The following is a 16604-nucleotide window of genomic DNA, read 5'->3' on the forward strand; positions in this document are numbered from 1 at the left end:
ATATGGCTATGTAATGACTTGTATTTTGTTTTTAGGTGAAAACTCTATTAGAGATGCTGACATTTTTCCTTCATCTCCTGAAATTGAAAGAGGATCCTCCCTGGAACTATCCTGCGTTCTTAGAAAGAACTACATGCCACAGAGAAATGCAAGCCACATAATTTGGAAATTGAATAATGAATTGATTGCTCCAGAAAACTATAACATTGTGAATGAGACTGTATCTAATATAACCATCCATAATTTCACATACAGCAAAGCTTATGTGCAGTGCTTAATGGGCAAGAAACTACCTTTGGTTCACACGGAAGTTAAATCTGGCTGTAAGTAGAAAGGCAGAAAAAATAATCTTAATTCTTTTTAACAACTTACTAGAAGAATTTTACTTCTAAAACATCTACTTTTGGTTGTGTTATTTTAAAACACATGTATTCAAGTATATATATACACACATATATATACATATGTATTTATACACACATATAGGGTTTTTTTTTTTCTGAAATAAAGCATGAAATTATCAGCATTCCTTACTGACACGGCTCTATAACCTCTGTGACCCTGACTTTTGCCTAGCTGAAGTTTTCTGTTGAGTTCCAAAGGTAGTGGGTCTGTTCCTTTGGTTATATCTTCTTTCTAGCCTAGCCAATCCTTTCTCCAGAGAGGATTTTCTCTCTAATCTTCTCTTCTAAAGAAATTAAATACACTCTCTTATGCAGAACATTAAAATATGTATACAAATTCTGTAATTTATTGAACAGATTAAGTCCAGAGTATACTAACATATACCTGGGGGTCCCATTCTAATAAAGAAGCAATAAAAGCAAAACATCTGTAGGAAAAAACCCAGTAAAAGGTCTTGCATGTCTGAAAATCTTAATGTGCTGTAAGCATGTTGATAAAAGAAAGATCTTTTGACAGTTCTATTAGATGGGACAGAAGAATACTGTTTTGAAAAGAGGGCTTTGTCAACCAGTTGATTTCACTGGGCAGAAGTTCTCTTCTACTCCAGCTTCTAACAGTGAAGAAATTGAGCTGTAACAAGAATGTCTTTTAGGGTGTTACATTTTTATGGATGACTTCAGACTGTAGAGATTGCAGAAGATTGTTTCCTTTGTGCTATCTTGCTTGTAAGATAAAGAGGCCAGAATTAGCAATCTCTTCGTGGTCACACAGATCTGTTTCCCAGGAATTTGTCTTCTGCACTTTCTAGGCTGTGCATGTTTCTCAGATTTGAGTTTTTTATAGGGCAAACAATTAGATATTCTGGGAGAGAAATAAAAGGAGTTCTGAGGAGTTCTGTCTGTCCTGTTATGATGGAGCATTTAATTTTTACTCCAGTTCTTTTTTTTTTTTTTTTTTTTTTTTTGCTTTTGCTGTTTTTTTTTTTTTCCCTCTTACTTTCTGGACTCACCTTAAACTACAGGTGTATTGCAGAGGGGAGATGGGAGATGGGGTGTGTGTGTGCTTAGATGTTCAAGACAGTGTATGCAGTGGTTTGATATAGTTAGAGTTACTGCCTTTAGGCACACTTACTAAAGTATTTATGAGAAATAGTTGGAGAAAATTGTGCTGTCTCCTCAGGGTAAGAAAGAGTGTTTTTGATTTTTGTATTGTGAGAGTTCTGAGAGCAGTGAGGGATGATGAAATGAAGCACTGTGAAGACACTGAATGAAGTTTGCCATAATTGCTTTTTGACCAACAAAATTAGGTGTACATAAAGTTACTTATTTTTACTGGATTTTTTTTAACCTTTGTCACTGTAGTTCGTCCAGATATGCCAGAAAATATTTCCTGTGTTTATTTCTATGATGCTAATCTTACCTGTACCTGGAATGCAGGAAGAGAAACAAGTTTTACAACGAAGTATACTCTTTACCGAAAACTGTAAGTACCAGATATACTGGGCACTGGGTTACTGGGGTGTGGCAACCAGTTCTCTTCCTCTCTCATCCTGACGTCTTTTTAAAGAAAACTTGAAATCATCATGGAGATTGGAGTCTTGGCATTTCTTAGTAATTTAAATTGATTAATTCAGGGTTGGTAATTGTTGAAAATACTTGCAGTCTGATACCTTTTTACTGTGCTGTATAAAGGAAGTAAACATTCTCAACCAATATTCAGTAGAGAAATATTTATATCAGAGCTGATATTCCCTTGTTCTTTGAAGTAACATTACTAATAAGATTGAAAGTTGAGTGACCATATGCATGAATGGTGAATGGAGGCATTTTATGGGAGAGTTTCCCAGAAACTTTCTATATAATGAACTAACCTCATTGTGGGCGCATAAAAAATATTGCTTCCTCATCAGCTTTAAAAAAGTCCAATCAAAATTCATTAAGTCACTGCTTTACTGCAGTATTCTGCTTGGCTCCAGTGGCATTTAACCTAGTGACTCTTGGAGTCATAAGGTTTCAGTCAAAAAATCCAGAGTTGTCCTTTTGGATTGCTTGGGGGTTTCTATTTACAACTACAAATTATGTGGTCCCATGCTTTCCAGTGTAGAAGCACAGATACGTGATTCTTTCAATTTCAGTTACATTTTAAATGTTGGTTAGGAGCTTGCTTTTTCATAAGTGACTGTGAAAATGGTGAAATCAGTGTTGTTCCAAGGAAGATCTCAGATAGGATTTTGAATGTGATAGTACAGATTTGTCCCAGGTGCACTTGTCAATCTGCCCTTTATAGTGCTGCTTCTAGTAGTGGTCTTTTTCTGCCTAATCAAGACTCCAGGTAATACTGTTTCATGAAAATATTTCTATAATATCCTAAGGTTATTCTTGTGAATGGGAAAGAATTCAGACTCTGGAGGGTACTTTTTCATATTGTACTAGTGTATACTATCTTAGTAATTTAAATTATAGGGTAAGAAAATCTTTTTAGTTTTATCTCCATTTTAGCTTTGACATTTTAGGTTTCTTTTTTCTTTTTAATGTGGAACTTTCTTACTACTTCTGGTGTTTCTGTATTTTATAACTTAGCTGCATTTGTGAAGCCAGAAGTTACAACAGCCATTGAAAGCTTATTTCAGTATTATTCCTTCCTGTATAAGCACAGACTTTTTATTAACCACAAAGTGAATTGAATTGCAAAACTGTTTCCAGCCAAATATAAACCTAAGTTTTTATCCAGGTATCTCCCTAGCTGAGTTTAGCGTGTGACTACAAAAGCACTGATACAAGGGGCAGAGAAATTAGGAAAGGGTATTCGTTTGCACAAATATGTCATCTAAAAATCTTCACTGGTAAAAAAGTCTTGCAACCTCAAAGATATATAAATAATAGCCTAACAATTTGTTTGAATTATTCTAAGAAAGTCCTCTAGTTTCTAACTGCTTTAATTTTTCTCTTTTTTAGGACCTCTGTTCCAGATACAGTCAGCCCCTGCGAGACTACAACAGAGTCATGTTCATTTTTAAATCCTGACAATGCTTATAGTAATGATTTTTGTTTTCAAGTGGAAGCTAAAAATGTTTTGGGTGCATCCTTAACAGAGTGTGTCCCTATACCTTTGCAAAAAATAGGTAATGTAAAAAGAATCAATAAAGATTTAATTTATGACCTTTCCATGTAAAGTTCTTCCAGCTGGTTGGTGTTAACAGCAGTAATTTTCAGCAGTTTCTTGATCTTACTGTGAGGTGGTGAGAAATGACAGGGTGTTGTTTTCAGACTAGGCAACATCTAAGTGCAACAATATTTCTTTAAGCTAATGTCTGATAGATCCATTATAAATTACTAAGTTTTTAATTATTGAGAAGTTAAGGCCATATATTAAAACTTTTTGTCAACCCAGTTGGTACTCAGACTCTACTTTAATATTTCTGAGTGGTATCAAGTATCAGTACAACACCTGTCTGCAATGGGTTGTGATATTATAATTTCTCAAGGGCCATGCATCGTATGCTCTGCTATTCCACTTTCTGGTTAGGAATGTTAAAAAACCCCACCTGTTCTATGTGCGGTAATACTTGCACACAGGAGCAATAATAATATTTTGTCTACCTCTTCTCCCTCTGTCCTGTGCTTCTCCTCAGTTCATTTTGGTGGTGTAGTTAAGCAGTAACCCTTATAATGGAATACTTTCTGCTGCAGCACTCATCAGTCACATCCTTTATTCTTGTATTCAGATCTACTGTGACTCTTCATTACTTTCCACACTCTCTATGCCAGACATGTCTTTTCTCACTGCTAGTCCATTCTTTTCCCGTTGTCTCCTTTACGCTTCTCTCCCCCTCAGATAATTTCCCGCTAAATTTTTTCCTCATCTGCAGTTCAGTCTTGTCTTTGGCATCCCAGCTCTGCTTCATTTGTGTTCTCTGCTGTCTCTGGGTAATATTTTTCAGTGCTGATACAAATGAAAGATGTCTGCACATCTGAGAGCAGGTTTGTGAGGAGAACCACAGCATCCTGGAAAGGCTTGGGTGGGCAGGGACACCTTCCACTAGACCATGTTGTTCAAAATCCCATGTAATTAAATCAGTTGTGTGTGCAATTTCTCTTACAGATAATTTCCCATATGTAAAATTATGTCTACAGAATAAACCACCATATGATAAGATGTGTGTTACTGGGATAAGGATTTAACTTCTTGGAACACGCACAGACAGAGAAATTCAGAACTTTTATAGAAGCATTTTCTTCTCATAATATTTTTGTTTCTTCATTCTAGAGAAATTTGCCCCTCCTGAAATACTTTCAGTTAAAAAAATCCCTGGTATAAAGCAGTTACTTATGGTAACCTGGAAAATGCCTGAGAAGATTATCCCTTTAAAACATATAATTTGCCAGGTTCAATACAGAAACTTGTATTCAAACTTTACCGTAAGTTATGTCATTTTTCTTTTGTATGGCAGTTTCTTTGTGACTAACTTCTTAATATCATAAGAATTTAAGTAATAAAAATGCAACAGGTTGTTTGAAATAATGATAATAACCTTGTTATTTTAGTGGAATTTTACCAGGGGTGCATGATCTTAAGAACATGGTTTGGTTTTCTAGGGTTAATTGTTCTTTTTCTTTTAGTCGTTATCTGTTTGGTCCATATTGTGCTTCTCAGAATTACTCTGTGGAAGGCTGAGGGATGACCCTAGGCCAAGGGATTACACATGCAGTCAGTAACAATATTTTGTTTTTCCCTTGCATTCTGGTGTTGAAAACAGCACTCACTCAGAACCACAGTATTTGAATCTGATTAATATAGAATGATGTTAAATTTATTTTAAAGTGAATGAAAATACAAATTTTGCAACATGAAAAATAAGGGAAGTTCTTTTCATAGTTTGTCTTTCTGACACTTAAATGGAATGGTCGTAAAAACCCCCAGTATTTGCATATTTCAGATTATCTGTTCCTATGGTCTTCATATGGAAGGGATTGTATTTGTAGTTTTTCCTGTTTCTTCTTCCAAATTAAAGAACAGGCAAAGTTTCTTGGATTGTTGTTTAAATTCATTGAACTGAGATGTCTTCCTTGATCTTACTGTTTTACACACCACATATATAATTTTGGAAAAGAAAAATTCATCAAAGTAGTCATTGGAGCTTTAAAAACATTTCTAATATTAAAGCTGTTTCTTACTAGCATCCTTCTCACATTTTCAAGTGTTGTTACTGTAAATATGACGTACTAGTTCTTGGATTCAGGATGATTGGATGGGCAGGATGGCTTAGGTCCAGTTGGGGTATTAGAAATGGAACTAATGATTGTTTAGAATACCTTATGTCTTTATCTGTTTGGAGACAAGGCACTGGTGTCCTTGTGTTTGAAACCTACATCTATGACATCCTTATGTTTTCAACATTTGGAAAGGCCCTCATAGTCCTTGGAGGGCTACAGCTTTATTGTGTATTTTGTCTAGTTTTCAGCACCTGCATTAGAAATCACCTGTCTGGTTTTTTTGCTGTCAAATACAGCCTATGTCCATTTGCTTCCTCAGCTCACGCCTGCATTTTCACACAGACATTTCAGAAGAATCAGGAGCTATCCATGACTAGTAAAGACATAGGAGCTGTTCCTTTGTCAGCACATATATGCAAAAAAACCCCACAAACAACCCCAAAACTAACCCCACAAAAAATCTAACTAAAAAATGATTGCACAAATGACAAATATCTTCTTGGCCTTTAAAGTTATCTGCCCAAACCAGTCTAAATAGTTTGGTGTGAACTGTTTTTACTGAGTGAAAGACATGTGACATGTTTTTGTACTTGCATATACTAAATTTCTAAGTTTCTGATTTTAATGCAGTATTGTTAACAGCCTTTTGGCAAGTAATTAAAACCTAGTATGATCTGTCTCCAATTCTATGTCAGGTTCTGCCAGAGGTTAATAATAGTGTTGGAGCCTTTTAAATTTTAGATTTGTTGCAGAATCTGTTACCTACAGTGGTTTGGAGACCCCTGAATTCACTGTCATAGAAGCAGGTATTTTTTGACAGTGAGTTTCTTGAGATCAGAACAGACTAAAATCTTCAGTTACATTAGGCAGTGCCTTTCCCATTATGGTGTTCCTATGAGTGGTGTTCAATGAGTCTGCATTTTTTGTAGTTGTTATAGTACAGTCTGCATTGCTATAGACTGATTAACTTTTCATTGGAAGGTTCAACTGATGGAAGCCAAGAATTTCTTGACTGTGTTTTAGCCCTGTTGTGGGTGTTGAAGTGAGTGAGGTTCCTTTTAAGACAAAGAAATTACTATGATTGTCATTACATTTCTGAAAATATACCACATAATTTATTTCTTATACTCCCATCTTCTTTCACCACTAACAGGCTTCATCTTATTTTTTACCTCTTGATACCAGAATTTTTTGTCTTTTCATTTTAATCCAATGCTGATTATGTTTGGGCCAGCCCACAGCTACACTGTTGTATGGCTAACAGCTAGAAGGCCTTGTAACTCAGAAAAGATGAACAAGACAGGAAACAAGTACCCAGCTGGCTCACAAACTGTGAGGAATCACTGGGGGAATCACTGCTTCCCCCGGGATGCTGCTGTGGGACGTTTTTGTAATAATGGCTGTAGCACTAAGCACTTGCTTCCCACCAGTGGGAACTGCATTCCTCCAGCAGCTTCTGTGCACAGCTGCCCTAGAATCACATGTGGGCTGCACACGGTTCGAGCCACAGGTCAGTCAGTAGAGACCTAGTTTGGGATCAAGTTTTTCAAACCCTGGAGTTTTACAGGAGGAACAAAGGTGCTACACAGAAGAATGAAGTATAAAACAAGCAATCTTGAGTTTCAGAGGAGTGAGGTGGCATACACAAAAACAACATTTTCTGTGTTTTTTTAAGAAAATAAGTCATATATCTGCACTAAATTTTATATCAATTTATATCAACCCATTCTTTGTTCCTGTTCCTATTTCCAGGAATTTGTCAATGTCTCAATGATTTCTAATAAGAATTTAGGATCATGTAATCTCACAGGTCTGTGGGACTCCACAGACTATTCTGTTGCCATTCGGTGTGTCAATAATGAGTCAGCATTTTGGAGTGGATGGAGTGGAGAGAAAAACGGAAGCACAGAAGAAAGTGGTAAGCTGCCCACCTGTGGAAGTTTTCTTCTGTTGTACTTAGAGGCATGAGGATTTAGTAGGGAAAAACTGTGTTACAGTGTTCTATTGAATTTAGAATCCTGTTGCTTAAACAGAACATGTGTATTTTGTTTAAAGATAGAAGAGGAAAACTGAAAGACAACAGCAAGTATTGGAGGAGATTTCAAAAGTGATTCAAACAACATAGGACTAAGGAAGAAAACACTGAAGAGAGGGAAAATTAAGAATGTAGATGAAGATTGATCAATGCAAAGTGAGATAGTAGCAGAAAAATAGTGCAGCATGAGTGTTCAATGGATTAAATTATAAGTAGTGCCCATGGCTGAGCAGGGGAGGTCTGACTTCTTTCACGGACCGGGACCAGGAGAGCTCCCCTAGAAGTTCTCTGCGTTTTAACACCCTGTGTTCTCAGAGGCAGTCTGTGTCTTCAGTAGCCACACCAGGTGCTAATACTCAAATCTGACTACTGATTAGTTTTGACTACAACTTCCCGAAAAACTCAATTCCTTCTCAGCCTAAGACAGTGGAAAAATCAAAATGCGAGTTTTAAAATCAGACTAGAAAATCTCTTCTGGGAGACTCTAGAACTGAACAAATTAAAACGATCAGTAGGAAACTTATGGAAAGAAAAAAAGTACCTAATTAGGGAAAAAAAGGCATAGCACTACAGAAGATAATACTTACTTTTAGTAAGTTTCTCTTAGACCCTATGTTTGAAACCTTATTAAAGGTTTCACCATATTAAAACGATGTTTTTAATATAGCAACAAATTACAAGTGGTTTTTTTTGTCTTTAAACAGCTCCTTCAGGAAAAGTGGATTTGTGGAGAGTAATTGAGTCTTCACGCTCATCTAGGAATAGATCTGTACATCTTATGTGGAAGGTATATAAATTTTTTTGTGAATTGGTAATCATGTTGATATCCTGTAGCAGATGTTGTATTTACGTATTTCAGTGTTCTAGGACATATAACTGCCAGAGGCATTTGATGTTATCAGAAAAAAAAATTCTCACTGAACTAAATTAGAATTGAAAAGGCTTTTGTTTACTGAATGGTAGATGAATGGATTTTTGTAATCTGTGTGGAAAGGGAGCGTTTAATTGTGTTCAGATCACTGGAAAATCTCATTGAAAGTCCTTAAACTGCATTTAAATAATCCAGTTTACCAAAGCTGGTAAAAGGTCTTTACATTTCAAATCTCACCATTTGACTTTTGAAATCCATCCAGGAAATTATTGTGGCTGTCTGTCGTGAAGATGGGCCTGAAGAAAATACTTTGTTTTTCTAAATGCAGTATAATAGTTTTGTAATTTGATCTTTTATACAGCATATATTTTTGCTTGGGCAGATAACACTGTGAAACACTTACTACTGTTTATTTTTTTAATAGCCATTAAAAAGCTTTCCGCCTTCTGGGAGAATTCTAGGCTACAAAATACGGTATTTTCCAGAAAACAAGGCTGCACAGAAAAGGACAAACAACTCTACTGAACAGAAAATTACCTTACTTTTAAATGAAGAGGCACATATAATATCTGTCACTGCTTATAACTCTGCTGGAGAGTCTCCTGAAGCTATTTTGAGGATTCCATCTGCTGATGAAAAATGTAAGATTTCTCAATGTCATATTTTTCTCATTAATGAAAAAGTGATTTTCATTATATCTGTTCAAGTTCTGATATAGTGGAAACAAAACTGTGCTAAGGACTTCTGTCATATGTATCTATCTGTGTCTTGTAATATTTTGCCAACATGTATCATATTTCTATTATAGACAATTATTGTTGGGGGTTTTATTTTGAGATACAGTTGTTAAGATATGAATACTTTGTGATGTCTTAGTTGTCTAATTGAATTTCTGTTGTATTACTTTCGGAGGGTTTTTTTGGTTGGTTTAGGTTTTTTCCTAACTTTGCACCTCCTAAATAAGTTTATGGAATGCTACCTAATTCTTTTGGATCTCTTTGTTCGCCCAGAGGATTGGTTACCACAGGGCGCTATTGCAGAGTATTCAACATCATTCAAAGATATGATAAATAGAAGTCTCTAAGTTGTGTTAGTGGAAGCAGGGAGAGAAGCCTTGTGTTTATTCTCATTTCATATGCATTCCCAGAGTACCCATCCCACCCACTGCCAGCGTTAGGAAGCTGGCCTGATCTAGCACAAGAGTTGCTCTTTGGCTCTTAACGTTTAATTCTGATACTGCTTTGAGCCTTTTGTTGCAGCATTCTGCTGCCTGCCATGATCTGACAGAGAGGTTGTATTTTACACACTTGAATCACTTCTAAGAGGAGTTGTTCATGATGTACATGCAAGTGTCCCCCTGAAACTGTTCCATCAAATTCCATTTCTAATCAGAAAACTGGATATGTAGATTTAATATAATCTTGTCCTGGAGGTTGCTGACTACCTCCCTATCCACTTTTGCATCCCACCACAAAGGTTGTTCTGATCTTTTTCATGCTGGGATTTGCTTTTCCCCCACCAGATGCATCTCTTTTTTTCTCTGCTTCATCAGGTCTTTTTTGCCTCTGCTTTGCCAAGCTGGATTTTCACTCAGACTTTCATTGCCTCTATTCTGCAGGCTGATGCAGAGTTCACCTTTGCTTCAGTGTCATTCTTGACCTTGCTGACTTGCTTTCCTATACTATTGCCTTTGTTATCTCAATCAAAATTACTTATAAGCTACCTGCAAAATTGGTAGTAATTTGGTTTATAAAGTTTTGCACACTGCAAAATTTGGATTCTGAAAGCGAGACTGGTTCTTCAATTCTGTATGTGTTTTTCAAGGTTTTTGAAGACAGAATTGCTGATATTTTCTGTTAAATTTTTAGCCTCTCAGATGATTGAAAAAGTGGTGACATCTACAACGAATGAAGAAGTGGTGGTGCAATGGATAACCTCTGAACCAGAAACAACCAAATATGTGGTTGAGTGGTATGAGGAATTGGAGATGGATCCTTTTGGTAGATCATGGCAATATGTATCAAATTCTACAAAGTGGAAAAATAACAAAAGTATGTTTATGAGTTACAGGTGTAACAATGTACAGATGTACATGTACTTATAGGTAGTTTGGAAAGAATAAGCAAGGAATGAACTCATTTAACTTTCCTCAGACTGTTTTAAAATGTAACAGTATTATTACATGCTTTACAGAAATCTGAACTGCTAATGTAATAGCATTTTTTAGTCTTACAAATTTTCATGCAACATGCAAGGTAGTGCTTGCTCTCATATAAAATTAGGCTACAGAATTTTTTATTAAAGCAGTTCTGTGACTTGATCTTATGCTAGTAGGGAGGCCTGTGACTGATGTGACTCTTCTATCAGGGAAATCTAGAACTAAAAAAAAAGATTGATATTCTGTCTCTAAAACACGTGAATGAGCATGAGCTTTTCCCATATTCATAGTCCTCCACAGGCTGCAGGGGGACGGCCTGCTTCGATCAGGATGACCTGATCTTCACTACATGTTGCAAAGGAATCTTTACATTCCCTGTTCCAGTATTGGTTCCCACCTATGGGAGACAGTGTTCATTTAACTTCTCTGACATGTGTCCTGCCCACTGGCTGCAGTTACTCACAAACTGCTGCAGTATGACTCCACTGTGAGGTCACATTCTCCTTCAGGCATCCTCCTGCTCCAATGTGGAGTCCTCCACAGGCTGCAGGCTCTGTTGTGGACTCAGTCACACATCACACTCCCTTCTTCCTTCTTCCCCCACTTTATATAGTTAGCATGATGCCACATGGTCTGGAATATCCCTTTGCTCTCCTGGGGTCACCTGTCCTGGCTGTGTCTCCTCCCAGCCCCCAGTCCCCTCACCACCATGGCAGTAGGAGAAGCAGAAAAGGCTTTCGCTCTGTGTGAGCTCTGCTCAGCAATAACAAAAACATCTCTGTATTGTCATCCCTCTGTTCAGCACAAATCCAAAGCACAACCCCATGCCAGTCACTGGGAAGAAAACTAACTCTGCCCTAGCTAAAACCAGCTGGGGTAATGTATATATAATGGCCATTCCAATAGGTGTAAGGACTGAAAGAGCAGCGGAAAGCTGATATAATACAGGGATCTGTTGATAGCCATTATTCTTGCTGAGCAAGCTGCTGAGCTAGAGAGGAATGATCTAGGAATCCATTTACACTGGTTTCATTCCAGGGGATGTAAAGCTATAGATATGTCTTCTCAGAGTCGATGGGAGTTGTTGTAAGTAGTGGGTGCACCTGGTTGTTTACTTGGCTCCTGGATTGTTCAGAGTTCAAAACTTCATTTCCAGAAGCTGGAACTACCTCTTGAAACATAAAATTCTACTGGAGAGATCTCACTTGTGACAATTGTACCCTTCAATCAGGCTGGTCAGAAGATCTTCAGTTGGCATGACTAGAACATCATTGTAGAAATAAGAATAATAGAATATTCTGTGTTGTAAGTGGCCCAGAAGAATCACTGAATTCCAACTCCTGGCCCTGCACAGGAGGCCCCAAAAATCACACTATGTGTCTGAGAGCATTGTCCAAACCCTTCTTGAGCTTCACCAGGCTGGTGCTGTGACCACTTCCCTGGGGAGCCTGTTCCAGTGCCCAGCCACCCTCTGGGTGAAGAACCTTTTCCTAATATCCGACCTAAGCCTCTGTGACACAGTTGCCATTTCCTCAGGTCCCGAGGGAGAACTCCCACAGCTTTATAAGCTGATGCATGAGACAAAGTTGTCTCCTGCAAAGCAGTAAACATAAAGATATGTGAAATTAAAAATGCTACCTTCAAGTGTAATTTTATACTAGTTATTTGAAAATAGTGACTTCCTCTAAAACCATAGAGGGTTTAGAGATGAATAAGTGGATTCATATAGAGAAGTTGTATGATGCTGAAGCACCCATTCAAACTATTTCTAGTGAAAAATGAGCCAGAAACCATGTGCTCCTACAAATACTACTATGAAAAAAATGTGTTAAAGCTAGTAATGAGCATTGAAATCAATAATTGCATATTGCTCTTGCTAGAGAGTTGAAGCAAATAGTCAGTAAGACTATGTTTAGAATTCCCTTGTCATTTAGTCTATTTTTGTTGTATTAATATCGTGTAGAGATTGTATGTAAATATTCTTTTCTTTTCTTTGTAGAAAACTTTAAACCATTTATATGCTATAACATCTTGGTGTATCCTCTTTATGGAAGTAATGTAGCAGCTCCATCTCACACACAAATTTATGCTGAAGAAAAAGGTAGGTATTTTAAAGTAATCATGGTGTGAAATGCGTGTTGTAGTCTGTTTTTCAGGATGTATTATCTTTGAGTGATTTGGTTCTATTGTTATTTGAAAAAGTGATGAAGGCGGTGGAAAAACTCCCAGGTTTCAGGGTTCCTCATTTCTGTTCTGTTCAGCAACAGAATTTATCTATAAGAAAGTATTCATCTTGTGATACAGGTACATTGCTGTTTGCACCCTCTCATTTTTTGTGAAGTTTACATATTGTGTACAAAGCATTTGGAAAGAGTGTAGCTATGGACATGAAAGAATTTTTTAAACTAGCTATCTCTTCAATGTTTAAAAACTCATTTAGGTATATAATTATACTTCATTTTAATGCTTGATTACATTTTTCAGTCTTTTTATATGAGGAAATTCTACTCATAAAATAAAATGGCTGGTTTGAAAAGGCTACTTTTTGTTAGATTTTATAATGTAATAAAATATTTGCAGTCTTGCACATAAAAACTGGTAAGAAGGCATGGAGTTTGTAATTGGATAGAAACTTTGCATGAAGTAGTGTTTTGCAGGGGAAGGGGTAAAGTTTCTTTATTTGTAGAAGTTTATTGTGAATTCAATGATTTATACAATCAACTATAAGAATGTAGTTTACCACTAGTTTTAAGATTCCATGTGAAAATGTTGATTGGTGTGTGTGTCTATGCAAATGTGCATGCAGACGTAGTACAGTGCACCACTAAAGAGCATTAATTACTGGAGGGAGGCAATGGAGTATTTTATGTTTAAGTAATAATTACTAGCACAGTCAGAACTGTGTTTTGAGTCCTTTCCTGTTTATAGGTAGCTGTGATAACACTCAAGGTTGTTAGAGAATGGGAAGGAAGTTTTAAAACTGCAACACAGGGAACTCTTTCTTCAAAAAGTCTCCACAAAGTTATGAGCAATGCATGTGAGATGTTATTGTGTAAGCAGAAAGGCTTTGTTTAGTGTGATGAGGATGCTGGGGGTGCAGGAGATGCCACTTGAATCCCAGCTCAGCCAGAGACCTTCTGCAGAGGCAGTGGCCTTGCACCTGAGTCTCTGCCAGGAATGCACAAAGGATAATTTTCCTCTTGATCTCTCCCTGATGTTGTAATCAAAAAGCCTTTTAATGATCTCTAAGTATTTGAATACAGTAACACCTAAAACTATGTAAATGCCAGAATAGATGAGAGCAAGTTTTATCAGAAGAATTCCTACATTAAAGAGAGTGAGAAAAGTTAAGGACTGTGTCAGAGCATTGTTTACTTATTTTCTCATGCATATGTTACTGATATGTGTAAAATAACAGAGGCAGATAACGCTATTGACTATTTTACTACTTTTGCTATTTCATAATGCTTCTCTGTAGAGCCATCAGAAGGACCTGTGGCTGATACAGTCATTCTGGGGAAAAATGAAGTTACAGTAAAGTGGAATGAGATTTCAAAGGCTAAAAGAAATGGATTTATCACTAACTATACAATATTTTATAAACCTGAAGATGGAAAAGAATTGAGTAAGTACACATTAAACAACAATACTTCCAACAGGGTTATGAAATTTTCAATCTCTCTTTCATCTTCATATTCATCATCATATTCATTACCTTCAAAGTAAATGAAAAAAGTCATGACAGGAGTAGAGGAGCTAATATATATTGCAGAATCATAATTTTTTTTGCAAAGATGTAGATCATGAGGGTTCAGTGAATTTATAAGTTTCATGTTCTTGGAAGGATATGCCTTCAGCTTCTGGAAAAGTATGGTGAAAATTTACTGCTAAAGTATTTTTACTGTCAATTTTCTATTAAAAACAAATTGGAAATAACAGTAAAATAAGCTGCCAAGGAATAGTTTCTGTGGACATAATTTTAGATGAGTTTCTTCAGATGTGTTTGATTTTCTGTGCTTGCCATTGCTTTTCTGGTCTGGAGGCTGACAGCATAAATTTGAACATACTCCTAATCTCTACCTCAGGGATAGTGTCCATACAATCTGGCAGTGTAATGGTATCTGTTCAAAACTCCTTTAGTTTATATCTCAGCAGAAGCTTTCATGAAAAGTCTTTGGGTGACCTAAACTTTTCTTCCTATATAGTTTATGAAAAAAGCTGTTGGATCATTCAGTGCTTCAGAATTGGGTTTTTTCCTCCCTTTTTTAGACATCATTGTTATCAGGCACCTAACACAATCTCTTTTGCAGTTTTCAGACTTACAAATCTTGTGATGCTTGATTTTTATGGGTATCCAGTTCAGACCAGGGCAATTCCTGGCAATTTTTAAATGGGAAAGAGAAAGCTAATCATTTCTGGGAGATTTAGTCATCTGCACAGTTTTTCCTGTTGTGTTGGTTTCTGAGTAATTTAATGCTGACTGCTTTGTGCAGGGTTATCTGTGAGACACGGAGCCTCATGTTACAGAGCTGTATTTCTCCATATCACTTGTAATGTAAAGCAGGATGTGTCCCTTTTAGGACTTCAGATTATTTTCTTTAGAAAATTAGTTGTAAATACCAACACAAAGGAGTTAAATGACAAAACATGCTGTACTGATGTTTTCTGGGGCTTCTGTGATGTCATATGTTCTTAATAATAGGACGTGGGGGTGTGTGCCAAGGTGACTTCACTAATGGCCTTCTAGCACTAGAACTTCGCTTTCCCACCCTTGACTTGAGAGAAACTCAGTTTATTTTAACTGGGACATATTGCAGCATAAGTATTTCCTGAGTGTTTCTTGATAGAATTGACTGAGGAAATGAGTTGCCCTTGACTTTATGCACCAGAAAATGTTTTAGTGACTGTAACTTCTTATGTGAACACTGGTACTGTTACTAGGATTTTTTATGCCCTGCTTAAAATATTGTGAAGCACATTACATTAATTTCAATACTGGAGAATGTATTTGAAACAGAGTTCTATTCATAAAGCATTTTGAAACTTGGAAAAAAATTCCTTTTGATATTGACTTTCTTTTCACTTTATTGGTGTGGTATCCCAGTGCTGATAGATGTCATTCTTTTGGATGATCAGTGTCTAACTGCATGTAGTAGAAATATAGTTGAATTTCACAAGCTACAAACATTATTTTAAGTTCTTCATTTCTGAGCCAACTATTTTGGTGTTTTCAGTGATAATCTGCCGGAGAACATAGTTCACCTATCTTTAATATTAACAAAAATATTTGTATTTACTTTTAAAAGTAAATGCATAATGCTTCAGATTTTTGCCTCAAACTTTTAAGTAATATTGATAAATATTGTTCAGTAATTTAGGTTTTGTCTTTTAAAGGACTGGTAAGGTTGCTTTGTATTTCAAGTTACCTTTAAAATAGTTTGTGATCTGTTATTGTAGAAGTTGCTAAATAAGTGAACAGTTCCCTGATATAACGTTACTTTTGTGTGTTTACATAAATCTTCTCCTAAAAAGATGAAACAGTGAACTCTGATGTTCTACAGTACAGACTGAAGTCCTTACAGGCTAATACACAATATACTGTTCAGATCATGGCAAGCAACAAGGCTGGTGGAACCACTGGAGAGCCAAAAACCTTCAAGACTTTAAAATTGGGTAAGTAATAATCCAGGTTACTTATTACTATTTAAAAAAATGGGCTTGGAAGTAAGAAATATATGACATTGCTGTCTAGACATTTGTTAACTTCTATTTGTTTTTTAAGTAGTGTTGAACTAAACAAGGAAGAATTGGCAACAGTAGTTGAATTTGACTTAATTTCACTGACAATCTCACAGACTACAAAACCCTCAGAATCAGAAGTCAACCCCAAAAATCTTCATTTCTTTGTCAGTAAAGCAGTGG

At 36.4% G+C, this 16604-nt stretch overlaps 1 protein-coding gene across 5 annotated transcripts in view; it reads left to right on the plus strand.

Annotated features, from left to right (window-relative positions):
- IL31RA (interleukin 31 receptor A) overlaps positions 1 to 16604 on the plus strand; it is a 40111-nt gene that overhangs the window by 16997 nt on the left and 6510 nt on the right. For all 5 annotated transcript variants that reach the window (XM_064404332.1, XM_064404334.1, XM_064404331.1 and 2 more), the window contains exons 3-13: positions 36 to 323; positions 1767 to 1887; positions 3360 to 3526; positions 4672 to 4823; positions 7371 to 7536; positions 8358 to 8440; positions 8949 to 9165; positions 10393 to 10575; positions 12682 to 12783; positions 14161 to 14307; positions 16215 to 16355. In XM_064404332.1, coding sequence (XP_064260402.1) covers positions 36 to 323; positions 1767 to 1887; positions 3360 to 3526; positions 4672 to 4823; positions 7371 to 7536; positions 8358 to 8440; positions 8949 to 9165; positions 10393 to 10575; positions 12682 to 12783; positions 14161 to 14307; positions 16215 to 16355 — 1767 coding nt within the window. The remainder of the gene's footprint in view (positions 1 to 35; positions 324 to 1766; positions 1888 to 3359; positions 3527 to 4671; positions 4824 to 7370; positions 7537 to 8357; positions 8441 to 8948; positions 9166 to 10392; positions 10576 to 12681; positions 12784 to 14160; positions 14308 to 16214; positions 16356 to 16604) is intronic.

The sequence above is a fragment of the Passer domesticus genome, chromosome Z (genome assembly GCF_036417665.1).
Source record: "Passer domesticus isolate bPasDom1 chromosome Z, bPasDom1.hap1, whole genome shotgun sequence".
NCBI lineage: Eukaryota > Metazoa > Chordata > Aves > Passeriformes > Passeridae > Passer > Passer domesticus.